General features: G+C 46.0%; 1 protein-coding gene across 4 annotated transcripts in view; it reads left to right on the top strand.

Moving 5' to 3' along the window:
- Positions 1-17,331, top strand: part of CNTRL (centriolin) — a 247,561-nt gene that overhangs the window by 129,599 nt on the left and 100,631 nt on the right. For all 4 annotated transcript variants that reach the window (XM_069986606.1, XM_069986603.1, XM_069986604.1 and 1 more), the window contains exons 22-26: positions 15,302-15,444; positions 16,031-16,208; positions 16,301-16,590; positions 16,917-17,086; positions 17,178-17,331. The exon at positions 17,178-17,331 is cut by the window's right edge and continues 39 nt beyond it. In XM_069986606.1, the coding sequence (XP_069842707.1) occupies positions 15,302-15,444; positions 16,031-16,208; positions 16,301-16,590; positions 16,917-17,086; positions 17,178-17,331 (935 nt within the window). The remainder of the gene's footprint in view (positions 1-15,301; positions 15,445-16,030; positions 16,209-16,300; positions 16,591-16,916; positions 17,087-17,177) is intronic.

Raw genomic sequence — 17,331 nt, 5'->3', positions numbered from 1 at the left:
TTCACCCTTACACACAGTGATTGTTCCAGATTCTATGATTCTTTTGATGATGAAATGTATGGTTGATGATGATAACTTAAACAGTAAAATGTTCAGGAACATACGCACCGTACTAGCTGTCCAAGAAGGCGTGCGTAAACAACTTCACCCCACTCATTCACCTGGGCTGCTCACTATTGATGCCGAAAAGGCTTGTGACCACCTCAATTGGGAATGGTTAAACATGGCCTTAACCAGCTTTGGTATTATAGGACCTTTCCGTACTCTTCTCTCCAATATCTGTAGAAACCCTAAAGCCTGTATACACACTCCTGGCTTTCTCTCCGATTTCTTCCCTATTTGTAAAGGAGCACGGCAGGGCTGCCCCATGTCACCTCTTTTATTCAATCTAGCACTAGAACCCCTTATCCAATATCTTCTAACTTCTCCAGATTTTAATGGTATTAAAGTGAGAGATGTGGAATTGAAGGTATTATGTTTTGCCGACGACACTCTAGTATTCCTAGAAAATCCACATATGGACATTCCCAAAATTTTGAAAATTTTTCAATATTTTAAATCTTTCACTGAATTCAGAAACAACAAATGTGAACTTTTACCTCTCCTTCCACATCTAGTCCATGATAATTACCCAGAAGGAGTCCCAATTGCCAAACATTATCTCACCTATTTGGGTATTAAAATCAGTCACTCTTCCTCTTCTCTTTTTTTCCCTTAATTATTTCCCTCTTTTTAAGAAAATTGAGAATGAACTACGTAAATGGAAAGACCTACCCCTATCTATCTTGGGACGCATGCAATTAATTATGATGTCTTGCACTAAACTACTATACCCAATGCAAATGATCCCACTCCTCATTTCACATAAAGACGTCACAAAAATTAGATCCCTCTTTATTATCTTCATATGGAGATCTAAACGTCCCTGCATAGCCTATGGAAGGGTATGTATGTCATCAGACAAAGGTGGCGCCCAATTACCTAACTTACGCCTCTACAACCTAGCTGCCATGTGTAGACACATCAGAGACTGGCTTCATCAGACCTCCTGTTTTTCTAACTACAGTTTAGAATCTTCCTGGTCCCTATCCGCACTCTTACATTCTACGATTTCTGAACTTCCCACCCCCCTGAAACAAAATGTCCTCCTTCGAGATATAGCATCTTGGAAACACGTACGTAAACTATTTAATTTGCCTTTCCGCTTATCTATATTCTTTCCTTTATGTTCTTCCCCTTCTTTTCCACAAAATACTATTGACTTTTCTGTGTGGAGACATAAACAGATTTCCACTCTAGGTCAACTATTAGATCTCAAAAGTGGGACTTTTCTATCTTGGCCTGAAGTACAGGAAAAATATGGCCTGCCTTCAGACCAGCTCAGAAATTACAGGATAAGAGAATGTATTGTGAATCGAGTATCTTAGATTGCTGAAAAACTAGGTCAATTTCATACTCTCCGCTCTTCCTCACCTACATCATTACCTTTATTACAACTATACCGCCTCCTTTGCTCAATTTCCATTAACAACTCCTCTTCCCCTTTTCTAAAGAAATGGTCCTTTATTTTTAACTCAGACGATTTAGAAAATAAGCTAGTCAGAGGGATCCATTCCGTCCTTACAGCCACTCCTAGTGTGAAGTTGAGAGAATTTCACTTTCTAATCCTTCATAAAGCGATATACCCCTGTGACCGTTCCTTTACTTACTCTCTGGCACATTATCTCAAAAAATGTCCTAAATGTGATGAGCCGCGGGCGGACCTCTTCCATTGTTTGTGGCTTAGTAACTCAGTACAATCCTATTGGCTCCTAGTGAAATCCTTTATACGTGACATGTGGTCGCTAACGATTCTATATTTCACGGTGACACTGAACTTGTGGACGATCCCATGTCACACTATTCTATTCCCTCTGGTGTACATCTCACCTTATTATTAGCCCTCAAGTGTTTATTAAACCATTGGCTACAGCCTAGCCTCCCGGCAATATCAGAATTGACTACTACTTTAAAGGAAACCTTGCACTGGGAGATGCTGGACACTTTACACGATAGAGAGGCCTTTACAGCTTCCTTTTTCAAGAAATGGAAACTATTCCTTTTCCATAGTTTCTCTAAGGTGGAAAGGCGTCCTATTATGCGTCATTTTACTTCAACTACATGGTACTATAATATGTTAGCTGCCTGCACCCTAACAGCTTTCTTGTAGACATGGACTTATATTTAGCTTTCCAATAAGATAAAATACACTGTATTTTCATTATCGACAAATTGTATATAAGTGGAGTAAGATTTGGTTTATATTTTTGTTGGTCTTGTTGTATTGACAATATATGTTCATTATCTTTAACCGCTATTTTTTCTGTACCACTGTTCCTTATCCCATTCTGGGATTTTATATATTATGAAAACTCAATAAAATGTTTAAACTATAAAATATTAGATGTTGGCTCCTCCACATCATTGCATTCATTGAGGTTGTACTATTATACAGTATTTATTACTACTCTTACTATTATTACTACTATTATTATTAGAGATGAGCAAGTAGTGACATATTCGAGTAGACCCCAATTGACCCCAAGTCTACTATTTGATTGAATATCGTATGTAGAGATGAGCGAACCGGGTTCGGGTTCGAGTCCATCCAAACCCGAACGATCGGCATTTGATAAGCTGGGGCTGTTGAAGTTGGATAAAGCTCTAAGGTTGTCTGGAAAACATGGATACAGCCAATGACTATATCCATGTTTTCCACATAGCCTTAGGGCTTTATCCAACTTCAGCAGCCACCGCTAATCAAATGCTGAAAGTTCAGGTTCGGATGGAGTCCAGCATGCTCCAGGTTCACTCATCTCTAATCGTATCCCATTAAAGTCTTTGAAAAAAAAATGCTTGTTTATTGAAAACCAAGAGATCACCAAGTCCACAATGACACCTCTGGAAATGATGCCGACACCTCTGGATGCAACTGGGACAGCAGGGGAAGCATGCCTGGTGTGCATCTAACATGCCAAAGTCACAGTATCACGCCACTATCACACCCTCTCAACTCAGGGAGTTACAGGAGAACTGATAACAATACAGTTTTCTTAAGAGACCCTGGAATTTGAATGCTCTCACTTTAAATCCTTTAAAGAGTATGTAAGAGAAGGCAGATTTAAATTAAATTGGATGAAAAAACCACCCACTACTACCGCCTCTACCAACCTGTTTGATCCTGCCTGCTAAACAGTGATTTCTTCCACCTGAAAGCATATTGAAAGAAAATTCGGAGGTCCTTGAAGTGAGTTCTCCAAAAATTTATTTTGTGGCCCTTTAGGTAAGCCCTCCAACATTTCCATTCGATTTAATAAAAAAAAAGATAAATGAAAGATTGAATTGAATTTGAGTTAATTTGAAATCAAAGATTAAAAAAACTGGCGATAAAGTGGTCTTTACCGACCTGCTGGTAAGGACAGTGGAGGACACCCCCAGAGATAAAATGGTTCGAAATGGACAACACAAGGATCCTCCTAAAATAGCAAGATTCTTATTGGAAGTTGAAATGCCAAGTTTTTGCCCCACACCCTGATGCAATTGTGCAAGAGAGCCTAATTATTGGAGGTAGGAAAGCCAGATGGCACCAAAATTATCAATACCAATATGGTTGAGCATTGACAGAAAATAAGTTAAACCCTCCAAAATGGAGTTTAGGCCCTTTAGTTGAGCCCTCCAAAAAAATGACGTTAGACAAGTTATTATTAAAACTTTCAAAAAATTGATTTTGAAACGTAGAGGTGAGCCCTTTTTTAAAAGTTATTTTTATGTCCTTGAGGTGAACTGTCCAAAAATGGATTTAGACAAGTTAGAATTGAGACCTTCCAAAAATTGATTATAATGCCATTGAGGTAAGCCCTCTAAAAGTTTATCTGGATGACCAAAAATGTGAGTCCTCCAAAAATTAGCTTGAGGCACTTGAGGTGAGCTTTTTAAAAGCAGAGTGGGGATTAGTTCAAATGGCAATTGAAAAGTCTCTCTCCACATGCAGTTTCTCCATATGCAAGTTAATGGAAATCCGGCCTGGAATTCGTGGGAGCAGTCATTCCACCCAGCACTAAGACTGGGCCAGTGAAAGACCAGCCCTGATCAGCTGTGCAAACGGCCATATATATATATTTTTTTCTTAGTGTCAGTAACCTAGGGTTACTGACAAAAGCTACTGGTTCACTTCACCGAGGCCATGTACCTTGGTGACAAATATCTGTCATACAGTATGACACCTTATACCTTCTCACAAGGCCCTTGAGTTGGTTCTTTTAAAAGTGGCATTGAGGCCCTTGAGGTAAGCCCTCAAAAAATTAGATTAGCTTCAGGCCCTTGAGTAGATCCCTCAGAAAGATTGTATGGATCATTATATGGATGCCCTTGAAAGAGCCCCCTGAAAAATTATAAGCATAGCTTTAGAAGAAAATTATATGGAGGCCCTTGAAAGAGCCCTCGAAAAAAATATGAGCATGGTCCCTCATGTGAGTCTCAATGCTGAATGCTCAACGCTTATCTGTGATGATGCCCCTTTCTGAACACCCTTTCTGACTGAATGCTGGCGGCAGGGCAGGCCCGCACCTCCAAGGCGTACAGGGACAGTTCCAGCCATGTGTCCAACTTGGAGACCCAGTAGGTGTAGGGCGCCAAGGAATCTGTGAGGACAGGGCTGCAGTCGGTCAGGGACTCCCGCAACATCTGTCAATACTTCAACCTCCTGCTCACTACAGGCCTTGCAGTGATGGAGGTTTCGTTAGGGGGTGCCATGAAGGTGTCCCACGCCTTGGAGCTGTGGACCTGATGAATGTTGTCAGGCTTTGGGGGGAACTCTCCTCTCTGTCTCCAGCGATGGTAGGTGGGAATATTTCCATAACGTTCTTCAAAATTGTATTCCTGCAATCGATGGCTTCTCTCCTCCACCGGAATAAAAGAGGACACCTTATCTTTATACCGAGAGGCTTAGATAGAAAAACATCCAGTATCGTTTGCTCTCAATTATGTGGACAATGCTTTTGTCCTGGGACTTTTTTATGTTGAGCACAGCAGAAAAGTAGTACCACGCTTATATTTTCCTCTTCGACATGACAGCACCAACAGAGAGAGGGACTCTGCCCCCAGGGACAGGAAACCTGGAGAAATAAAAGGACGGCCCTCCTCTCCATCCTTAGTGGTTTCCTGCCCATACATCTTACATGCTGGAATCTATACATCTTCTATTGGTCACTTGGTCAAGGACTTTTATCTGGGTTGCTGGTTATTTTCTGTACCAATTGAACGGGGTGATCAGACAGGGAGAAAGTAAACCAACAAAACCAGCAGCCGTAAGCAGGAAAGTAGGAAAAGTCTTGGTAAAATTGATAAAATATTTAACTCCCCCACTACAGCTAAAAACAAAGATATGGGTAAATTTGGAGGAGATAGCACCATAGAAAAAGAGGCTGAGGGGGTTGGTGGTAGTGACATCCCGCCCCCTTGGATGACAGATATCTTAGCAGCCATAGGTATAGGGGCTGGGTGGTGGCGGGTCGGATGGGGGGGGATTTGTAGGTATGTACTTGATTGTATATTCTGTGGTCTTATTTTGTGGGTGGTGGGTTGATGTGGGATGGGGGGTGATAGGGGGATTTCACGTGGAGAGAGGGTTGTTAATAATTTTTTTCCCTTTTTACCCTTTTTGGGAGTATATGTATCGTTAGTAAAGTTTATGGTTCAAATTCTGACCTGAAACATTAGAGGGCTTGGGGAGAAGTGCAAAAGACTAGCCTTTATGTATATTATCAAGAATTACAAACCTTGTATTATTGGCCTCTTAAAAACTCATTTAGTTAAAGAAACAGTGGCCAAGCTTTATAGGTCATGGTGGGGTGCTCAATTTCACACGACCTACTCAAATTATGCCAGGGGGGTGTCAGTCTCGGTCCCACTAGTGGATTATAATAGGGGCGTTTCGGGCGGCAGCCCGGGGCCCTGAGCTCCTGGGGGGCCCATGACCACCCAAAGACTTAAACTTTCAGTGGTGTACTGTCTCCTGGCTACACTTCCGCCATGATTTGCAAAAAATCACTGTTTTTTTTATGGCAATTTTGCACAAATTAGGACATCATGACATTATCTGTCCTGTACTATGAACGCCAGGCTAGTGCTGCTATAGTTACAGTGGGGTGGGGGGCCCAGGCTAGTGCTGCCATAGTTACAGTGGGGTGGGGGGGCCCAGGCTAGAGCTGCCATAGTTACAGTGGGGTGGGGGGCCCAGGCTAGTGCTGCTATAGTTACAGTGGGGTGGGGGGCCCAGGCTAGTGCTGCCATAGTTACAGTGGGGTGGGGGGGCCCAGGCTAGTGCTGCCATAGTTACAGTGGGGTGGGGGGGCCCAGGCTAGTGCTGCTATAGTTACAGTGGGGTGGGGGGGCCCAGGTTTGGTGAACAGCCCGCGGCCTATGGTAAAGTTAATCCGCCCCTGCTCGGTCCATTAAAAGATAAAATGGGTATTGCTGGATCAGCATATAGATGAGGAGGGAAGATTTTTGTCTCCATTGTCAAGTTCAGGGGTTAGAATGCATCCTGTCCTATATATATCTCCCCCTTTTATACCGGAAGTATTGGAAAGAGTGTTTATGTTCAGTAATAAATATAATGGATGTCCACTTGTAGTCTTTGGTGACCTTAAAGGACAAGTGCCATGAAAACTTTTCCCCAGTAATTGAAGCACATTACAAAGTTCTATAACTCTGTGATATGCTTCAGTCACCTATCTGCCTCCCTTCCCTGTCTTTCCCCCCCTCCTCCCCCCACCAGGAAGTGTCCTACCTCACACAGACCTGATTACTGTCGTCACCGTCACCAAGCTCTTCTCTCAGCTCCTTCTCCTGTTACACTAGCCTCCCCCCTCCCCTGCATTGTCAGGTGACAGCTTGATCAGCTCCCATTGGCTGAACAACTGCAAGCCATCACTTGTCACATGTCATGCTTATCTTCCCTCCCTCTGACTCCAGCACATAGGCAGCTCCCCCCACCCCCCCACCTCATACCCTCTCTCCTGCTGCCGTGCACTCAGTGAGTGAATTAGTCATGTCACTAGAGAAGATAAGCTGAGCAAGGGGAGGCTGGTGTAACAGGAGCTAGAGCAGCCCTCCTGCTGATGATCCTCACAAGAAGGAGCTGCCTGGTGACCGTGACGACAGTAATCAGGTCTGTGTGAGTCAGGACACTTCCTGGTGGGGGGAGGAGGGGGGGAAAGACATGGAAGGGAGGCAGATAGGTGATTGATGCACATTACACAGTTATATAACTTTGTAATGTGCTTCAATTACATGTATGTAATTCAATGTATGTATGTGTGTGTGTATATATATATATATATATGTATATATATATATATATATATATAAATAAAACAATGCTCCACAAATCTTAAAATGCAGAGATTAGAGTTTCCCATCATTTGTAAAAGAAAATGTTTTTGTTTCTCCTACTTATCTAAAATCCCTAAACCTACATTTAGTTCTTTACCATGGGATGCACCTCCCCGGGTTCCGACCCATACACCTCGAGATATTTCTTTTATGAATAGAACTGTGTTCTATTCTCATATCTCTCCTTACTAGGGATTGGTTTGGGGGGCTCTGGCTAAGAACCTGGTTAAAGCCCCGCAATCTCTCTCCACATCTCACTATGGGGCACCTCCAACACCCAGCAACCCAGTACCCACCTGGAGGGGAAACACCTATTTAATTTTAATAATCTTATTACATATACTTGTTATATAATATATTTGTGCCCCAAAAAATTCATTCTTAATAGACTGCACCATATATTCCAGCTTCCATATATACAGGAGTCTTTGAGTGAGTCAGACCTTATAGAGACCCCTCTCCCTATTCCCGACTCCTCCTCATTCACTCCGATACTCCAGACCATCTTCCTGGGGTGGCTATGAGTCAACAGTATTTATACACCATGTCTTCACCACCTATCCCAGCAACCATCCAACCACTTCTCCCAAGGTACAGTCATGTGTTATATTCCATTTGTTATTGTTTTTACTCAATATTTACTTCCTTCCGTCTCTAGTATTTACCCCTTCCAGATGTGACCAGTCCCCTTGGTTGGCAAGCGCCCCACAGTAGGAAGAATCAACACCGGGAGCCTGCCCCAGTTCCCAGAGTCACACTCCATACTATGATCCCTTTTCTTTGTTATTATGTAATACCTTTGGTTCTTGGGGAGTGCGTCCCACGTTTACAATCACATACATTTAATTATATCTATCTACTATCTCCATTTTAGGTGCTACACAGTATTTTTTGCACTCGCCTCAGGTAATCTCTAATCTCCACTCTACCTTTCCCCCTACCAACCCTCCCCACAAAAAGCCCCAAAAAGAACACATGATAAATATAAGGATTCTCCCTCTCTACCTTCCCTCTGCCCCATGCTGATTGGTTAAGGATTTTTCTGCCGGTCCATGCAGCTGGTCGTTCCCCCCCCCCCCCCCCTTATTGCTTGGGGAGTCGGGCCTGATATTGATCTATGGCGGGGGAGAAATCCGGAGGTGAGGGCATTTTCTTGTTGGAATAAAACTAGTAGTACGTTGTCCAGAATAGATATGGCATTGGTTAACAGTGATATGGTAAAATGGGTTCACGGAAAAAGGTAACTGCATAGTTGCTTATCGGATCATGGTCCAGTTTTGGTGGTTCTGGATATGCACATTGGTTACACCTAGTAGAAGATTCACCCACACTGGTTAATGAACTGGAGGATATTTGGAGGCTTAGTGCACCATTAAATATAGTTTGGGATGCTTTTAAAGCCATAATCAGGGGGAAATACTTTGGAATTATACAAGGGGAAAAAAGCACAGTTTAGAAAGAATTAAGGGAAAAAGTTCAGTCACTAGATGATAAATTTAGGGGGGATCCGATACCGGTTGCACAACAAAATTTAGCCAAGGGTTAGGAAGAGCTGGATAAATATTTGCTGGAGAAAACTCTGGCCCAATTGGGTTTTACTGCTAAGAAAAACTACTACGAGTCAGGGGCTCATGCGGATAATTAGAAATCAGAAGGGGAGTGGGGAGGTCCACGCTATCAGACTAGCCGAAGGATCCATATCGAACTCCCCAAGTCGCATCATAGAGGCCTTTAGGGAATATTTTCAGAAACCTTATAGGTCCAGCTGTAAGAAACAAGATAGGCATCTGGAGGGTCTGCTAGATTCTGCCTTGTTGCCTAGGATCTCGCAGGAGCAAAGAGAGATGCTTGGAGCCCCCATTACCTTAGAAGAGTTGGAATGTACTTTAGCTGGCACCTCTAGTGGGTCATTCCTGGGACAGGATGGTATCCCCTTTGAGATAGATAGATAGATATATTATAACATAAAAAGGTTCTGCTCCTGTAGGTATTGAACGGTTTGGTAGCTGGGGGAAGGCTCCCCAGACCGATGGGTAAGGCAGAGATCATTTTGATTTTAAAAGAAGGTAAAGACCCCTTTGAATGAAAACCCTATAGGCCAATCTCTTTACTGAACGCCAATGTGAAATTATTTGCAGGAGTGCTGGCTGGTAGACTAAATAAAATATTTGGTGGTCTCATAGGGGAGGACCATACCGGGTTTATACCGGGTCGCTTGATTAAATCCAACCTTAGAAGAATACATGAGAATATACAGTTGTCGGGTGTTGTGGTCCTAGGGGGGGGGCGAAGGGAAGGATGCTTCTTTTTGTAGGGGTTAATGTTGATTTTGTAATCTTTTAATTGAACGACTGTGATAGCAGGGATCTGCTGCCGTCACTACATGGAATAGGAGGCCGCCGACCACCGCTATTCTCTATGGGCGGCCCGATCAATCTAGCGATCGCCTGGGTAACCCCCTCCGCAGCCCCCCATGGCCCCTCCCGCACTCACCTGCTCGCTGCAGCACCGAGCGGGGAACGTGGAGCAAACGAGCACTGACAGCGCTTGTTTACTCCTTACAGTCGGCCCGTGGAATAGGAGCTTAAGACAATGACCGCTCCCTGTAGAGTGCCCTCTTTGCGGGTCACAGAGTGTGCCCCATCTTAGGATTACAGAGCCATTTTTTTAATGTGTGGGTGTTATGGGAGCTGCCATTTTACCTAAGCTACCTTTAGCAGCATTGACATGCTCTACCACAAGTCCCATGGCCTTGGTTTTCCCATGTCATTACACTAACTTATTATATTATATATTAAACAAGTTAAATAAAAGTATTTAGTACCTTGCTCTAATCAGTAAGGGTACAAACCCACTTGACGTATTTGCTGCGTGAATCAGTCTTAAAAATAAGCAGGCAAAACGCAGGTTGGCTTTATACAATTGTTCTGCGTTAAAATACGCAATTGCGTATTTTTGAAGCGCGAAGCTTGTTGTTAGCAAAGCATCAGTTGTTAACAACCTGTGCGAAAAACGCATGTAGCTTCACGCTTCAAAAATACGCAATTGCGTATTTTAACAACTGATGCTTTGCTAACAACAAGCTTCACGCTTCAAAAATACGCAATTGCGTATTTTAATGCAGAACAATCGTATAAAGCCAACCTGCGTTTTGCCTGCTTATTTTTAAGACTGATTCACGCAGCAAATACGTCAAGTGAGTTTGTACCCTAAAAGAGAATTTACGCTTACTTGCATTCACCTATTCAGACCTTTTTTTAAAAACAAACAAACATATTAGTTCTTTCAATGTTACAAAATGAAGACATGCATAACAACAGCCATATGGCTACCTTCAAGAACATCGAAGTAGACGTGTCAATTAGAAGTGACCTACCATTATAACATGTATCCATAACTGTGACCTGTACTAGGGTCACATATACAGGAAGGTTTAGTTCTAGCTAACATGTCCCGCATAGCCGAAGAGTCATTCTGTCCAGCCACAAGTAGGAAAGGTCTACCGCATAAGCAGCAGAACAGCATAGTCCCTCCCCCAGACAGACTCGGCTGTCCCTTAGAGACAATGGGCTGGTGCTCTGGGGGAGGGACTATGCTGTTCTGCTGCTTATGCGGTAGACCTTTCCTACTTGTGGCTGGACAGAATGACTCTTCGGCTATGCGGGACATGTTAGCTAGAACTAAACCTTCCTGTATATGTGACCCTAGTACAGGTCACAGTTATGGATACATGTTATAATGGTAGGTCACTTCTAATTGACACGTCTACTTCGATGTTCTTGACAGGACATCCATATGAGCCCATTTCTAAAGCTTCGCTTAGAGTCCTTTCTCTTTTAAGCAGCTTTGCTGGTAACCGTTACTTCGGCTGGGAGGGTAGGAGAGTTAGTCCAGCTTTACTGTACTGGACTAAGATTTAGACTAAGACCAAGATTAACACTAAGATTCTGTCATGATAGTTTTCAAGCTAGATCCCTCCTCCTACTTTCTGATAGGTTCCAGGAGATCGTACATCCTTCATTTAGTGGAAATCCTAGGAATAATAAGGAAAGAGTTCCATTTACTTGATGTTAGGAGGGCAGTATTGCAGTATCTTGGATCATCTTTTATTTGTGCAATTTGCAGGGTCAAATAAGAGAAGCAAAATGGCTAGAGGTATCTTAACCTGATGTATCAAGCATGCTACCTGTCTCTGTTACTCTACCTCTGCTACGGCACCTCACAATCTCTTAGCTCATGCTGTGGCGGCCTCCTGGGTTGAGAAATGTGATGTCATTTAGGATAAATCTGTAAGGCTGCTGTCTGCTCTTCTCCACACACCTTTTCTATTACTGGTTGGATCTATCGGCTTCTTCTGGGGTTTCCTTTGGCCGTAAAGTTCTTCAGGCTGTGGTCCCTCCCTAATTTCATCTCTGGTATTCTCTCTGGTGGTGCTGTCATGTCCAAGGGGAAACCAATAGTTACTCACCGATAATGATGTTTCCCCGAGTACATGGCAGCACCATTACATACCCCCCTTCTTATTTCCTTTATTTGCACTGGTGGGGGGCACTTGGGTGTGCATAATAAAAATATTAAGGTTTTCTGTGTTCTTGGTGGTAGTTCTTTTCAGCATGTTAAACATATGTTCTAAAAAGGGGGTCTCTCTTTGGATGGAGAGGAGGGCCGGCCCTTTTATTTCTCCAGGTTTCCTGTCCCTGGGGGCGGAGTCCCTCTCTCTGGTGATGCTGTCATGTGCTCTGGGAAAAATCATTACCGCTGAGTAACTACTAGTTTTTGCCTTGGCACACAAGGAGTGTACACCCTATACAGACAGATACACTGCATACTATTTTTCACAGTGAATACACCCCAACTACCTTTTTGAACACACTGATGTGCTGCTAGCCGGTGTAATATCAGTATATATGTGTGATCAATCTCTGCTATTGATAATTTTAGCCCTTTTGTGGGTCTCTACTGCCTAAAATCACCTAACAACTGACTGTCCCTGCTCCCCACTGTCTCCCTGTGTAACACCTGACTGTCCCTGCTCCCCACTGTCTCCCTGTGTAACACCTGACTGTCCCTGCTACACACTGTCTCCCTGTCTATTACGTAACTGACCCTGCTACACACTGTCTCCCTGTGTAACACCTGACTGTCCCTGCTACACACTGTCTCCCTGTGTAACACCTGACTGTCCCTGCTACACACTGTCTCCCTGTCTATTACGTAACTGACCCTGCTACACACTGTCTCCCTGTGTAACACCTGACTGTCCCTGCTACACACTGTCTCCCTGTGTAACACCTGACTGTCCCTGCTACACACTGTCTCCCTGTGTAACACCTGACTGTCCCTGCTACACACTGTCTCCCTGTGTAACACCTGACTGTCCCTGCTACACACTGTCTCCCTGTGTAACACCTGACTGTCCCTGCTACACACTGTCTCCCTGTGTAACACCTGACTGTCCCTGCTACACACTGTCTCCCTGTGTAACACCTGACTGTCCCTGCTACACACTGTCTCCCTGTGTAACACCTGACTGTCCCTGCTACACACTGTCTCCCTGTCTATTACGTAACTGACCCTGCTACACACTGTCTCCCTGTGTAACACCTGACTGCCTCTGCTACACACTGTCTCCCTGTGTAACACCTGACTGTCCCTGCTACACACTGTCTCCCTGTCTATTACGTAACTGACCCTGCTACACACTGTCTCCCTGTGTAACACCTGACTGTCCCTGCTACACACTGTCTCCCTGTCTATTACGTAACTGACCCTGCTACACACTGTCTCCCTGTGTAACACCTGACTGTCCCTGCTACACACTGTCTCCCTGTGTAACACCTGACTGTCCCTGCTACACACTGTCTCCCTGTGTAACACCTGACTGCCTCTGCTACACACTGTCTCCCTGTGTAACACCTGACTGTCCCTGCTACACACTGTCTCCCTGTCTATTACGTAACTGACCCTGCTACACACTGTCTCGCTGTGTAACACCTGACTGCCTCTGCTACACACTGTCTCCCTGTGTAACACCTGACTGTCCCTGCTACACACTGTCTCCCTGTGTAACACCTGACTGCCTCTGCTACACACTGTCTCCCTGTGTAACACCTGACTGTCCCTGCTACACACTGTCTCCCTGTCTATTACGTAACTGACCCTGCTACACACTGTCTCCCTGTGTAACACCTGACTGCCTCTGCTACACACTGTCTCCCTATGTAACACCTGACTGTCCCTGCTACACACTGTCTCCCTGTGTAACACCTGACTGTCCCTGCTACACACTGTCTCCCTGTCTATTACGTAACTGACCCTGCTACACACTGTCTCCCTGTGTAACACCTGACTGCCTCTGCTACACACTGTCTCCCTGTGTAACACCTGACTGTCCCTGCTACACACTGTCTCCCTGTGTAACACCTGACTGTCCCTGCTACACACTGTCTCGCTGTGTAACACCACACTGTCCCTGCTACACACTGTCTCCCTGTCTATTACATAACTGACCCTGCTACACACTGTCTCCCTGTGTAACACCTGACTGTCCCTGCTACACACTGTCTCGCTGTGTAACACCACACTGTCCCTGCTACACACTGTCTCCCTGTCTATTACGTAACTGACCCTGCTACACACTGTCTCCCTATGTAACACCTGACTGTCCCTGCTACACACTGTCTCGCTGTGTAACACCTGACTGTCCCTGCTACACACTGTCTCCCTGTGTAACACCTGACTGTCCCTGCTACACACTGTCTCCCTGTGTAACACCTGACTGTCCCTGCTACACACTGTCTCCCTGTGTAACATCTGACTGTCCCTGCTACACACTGTCTCCCTGTCTAACACCTGACTGTCCCTGCTACACACTGTCTCCCTGTCTAACACCTGACTGTCCCTGCTACACACTGTCTCCCTGTCTATTACGTAACTGACCCTGCTACACACTGTCTCCCTCTCTAACACCTGACTGTCCCTGCTACACACTGTCTCCCTGCTACACACCTGACTGTCCCTGCTACACACTGTCTCCCTCTCTAACACCTGACTGTCCCTGCTACACACTGTCTCCCTGCTACACACCTGACTGTCCCTGCTACACACTGTCTCGCTGTGTAACACCTGACTGTCCCTGCAGCATCTGATAACCAATCTCCCACACACTATTCTATTACTGTGAAGGTCACATGGTTTAGACCAGTGTTTCTCAAACTGTGAGGCGGGGCTCACCAGTGAGGCGCCCCCTAGTTGTTGGTGAGGCCCAGCTGGGAAGCCAGTTTTTACAAAGTAACTATGATCTGCAAGTTCTTTTGGCTGTTTGCAAAAATCTTTTACCAACATTATTAATTTATTTCGTAGTTGCTTTATTAGTATCTAGAGATGGGTAAAAGGTAGCTCTAACATTATTTAAATGGACTTCAACCACAGATAGTGAGGCCCTGGCATCCTCTTGGTCAGTCTGGTGAGGCCCCGGCATTGCCTTGGTCTGTTGGGTGAGGCTCCAGTAGAAAAAGTTTGAGAAGCTCTGGTTTGGACAGCCAATGACTGCAGATGCTTTTCTATCACTTCCTGTGTGCTCCTAGTGCCCCCCCCCCCCCCTTTCCTGCATATTTATTGGTTAAAAAAAACAAAAACCTCCAGAGATGGTGGGAGGGGAATAATCACATTTTTACTGCGTTTTTTATAGAATACTTGATCTTGATCGAAAATGAGTATTTTGAATAGTGTACTATTCAATCGAATATCTACTCGCACATCTCTAATTATTATTATTACTATTATTATATATTGTTTATTACTACTATTAATCACAGTACTTATAACTATTATTATTATTTATTATTATTATTATTATGTTCTGTAGATAACGCTGGGGAGATTGAGGATCTCCTGGATGAGATTGACTCCCTGAGACGTGCGCTCGGACACCACAGCGATTACATCACCAGTATTGCCGACCCCTTCCGGAGGAAGGGTTACTGGTATTATGTGCCGCCCTCTTCCAATGTGGGTGAATCTTGAGGTCTACCGGGCATGTTGATGAGCGGGTCTTCCACTGGGAGCGTGGTGACGGGCGGGTCTTCCAGTGGGAACGTGGTGACGGACGGGTCTACCCCTCGGAGCGTGGTGATGGGCGGGTCTACCCCTCGGAGCGTGGTGACGGGCGGGTCTACCCCTCGGAGCGTGGTGACGGGCGGGTCTACCCCTTGGAGCGTGGTGACGGGCGGGTCTTCCACTGGGAGCATGGTGACGGGCGGGTCTTCCACTGGGAGCGTGGTGACGGGCGGGTCTACCCCTCGGAGCGTGGTGACGGGCGGGTCTTCCACTGGGAGCATGGTGACGGGCGGGTCTTCCACTGGGAGCGTGGTGACGGACGGGTCTACCCCTTGGAGCGTAGTGACGGACTGGTCTTTCCCTCGGAGCGTGGTGACGGGCGGGTCTTCTTCTCGTTGTCTTCTTGCGGATGAGCATTCCCCTTGCAGGTGGGCCTTCCCCTCGGGTTTGGCAAGGGGACGGGTTTTCCCTTTGGGCATGGCAAGGGGCAGCTCCCCCAGGACATACTGACATTGACGATCTCCCAATCTCCTTACAGACGTCTGGACGGGATTCTTTGAGCACTAAAGACTCTGGTGTGAGTCTCCATTTCCCGATTACCTCCACCCCGGCCAAGTGGGCGAGCTGTCACTGTCAGCACAGGAAGAAGGAATCGCCTGCCACCGGTGGCCATTGGGTGTACTCTGCATTTCGTCCTTTTGGCGCCCACTGTCATGGTAATAGGGATGAGCGCTGCTGCAGGTCTGGGGTCTGTAGTCAGTGTTTCTTTGTGGTAAATATTCTCATTCACACTTTGCTTTCTCCGCAGCTGCCGCGGGTGACGGCATAGCTGAGGCTCCGCCCTCCTGTCACTTTGTTCCTCCCTCGGGCTCGGTTATTTATACGGTATTCCCGGATGGTACGCCGGTGCCACAAGGTTCTGTCATCTATGGCCCGCCACCTACCTCTGAGGGCAGACCATTGGCCCCTGGGACTGTCATTTATGGACCCCCGCCTGTCGGCGTTCAGATTGTGCACGGACCCCCACCACCACAGTTCACCATTCCTGTCATCCCAGCGGGCGTGCTCCACTGCAATGTGTCTGCACACCACGATCTGGTAAGTGTCGGCCAAACAGGAGTCCTGTCATAGGGCCGGTGCTCGTATAACACCAGGTCCTGTGGCCTCCACTGCTGTCATTGACCTCCACCAGGCTTCCCCCATAGGTGACGTTGGCCGTTATCTATCTTCCTGTGCCCAGGTGGCCGCCATAGGTAATGTTGTTCGGTCTTCATCATTCTGTTCCCCCATAGGTGACGTTGGGTGGTCTCCATCATCTTACTGCATGCACGTGTTTCCAGACCCCCACACCCCGTGACCTGCAGCTGGGGGTCCTGGCTGGGGATATCTGGCATCATGGTTTCCCTGTATCCCTTATGTTACAGGAAGATGAGCTCAGTCGTCTTGGTGACATCATTGATCACATGAAGTCTCGGAGGCAGAAAGAACAGAGGCGTCAAGGGGTGCTAGAGGAGGACATCGGCGCCCTGGAGCAGGAGAGGGCAGCGCTGAGGAGGGAGGTCAAGGAGCTACGTGACTCGCTCAGGAAGCCCAAGTAGGTTACATTGTGAGGCCACCCCAGCCCCCCGAAGACATGAAGGAGAGGGGTGCCCGCTATAAACCCCCCACACCTGCTACTTTTCCAGGAACCTTCTGGACGGCCACCTGGAGAGTCTGATGACGGAGCTGGAAGTGGAGCGCTCACTGCTGCATCAGGATAACATAGAAGACGAGATTGCCTGCATGGAGAAGACCCTCCTGAAGAGACGGGCTGAGCTGCGAGAGGCTGACCGATTGCTC

Source organism: Dendropsophus ebraccatus, chromosome 10 (assembly GCF_027789765.1).
Source record: "Dendropsophus ebraccatus isolate aDenEbr1 chromosome 10, aDenEbr1.pat, whole genome shotgun sequence".
Lineage (NCBI taxonomy): Eukaryota > Metazoa > Chordata > Amphibia > Anura > Hylidae > Dendropsophus > Dendropsophus ebraccatus.
This window is presented reverse-complemented; position numbering and strand designations above follow the sequence as displayed.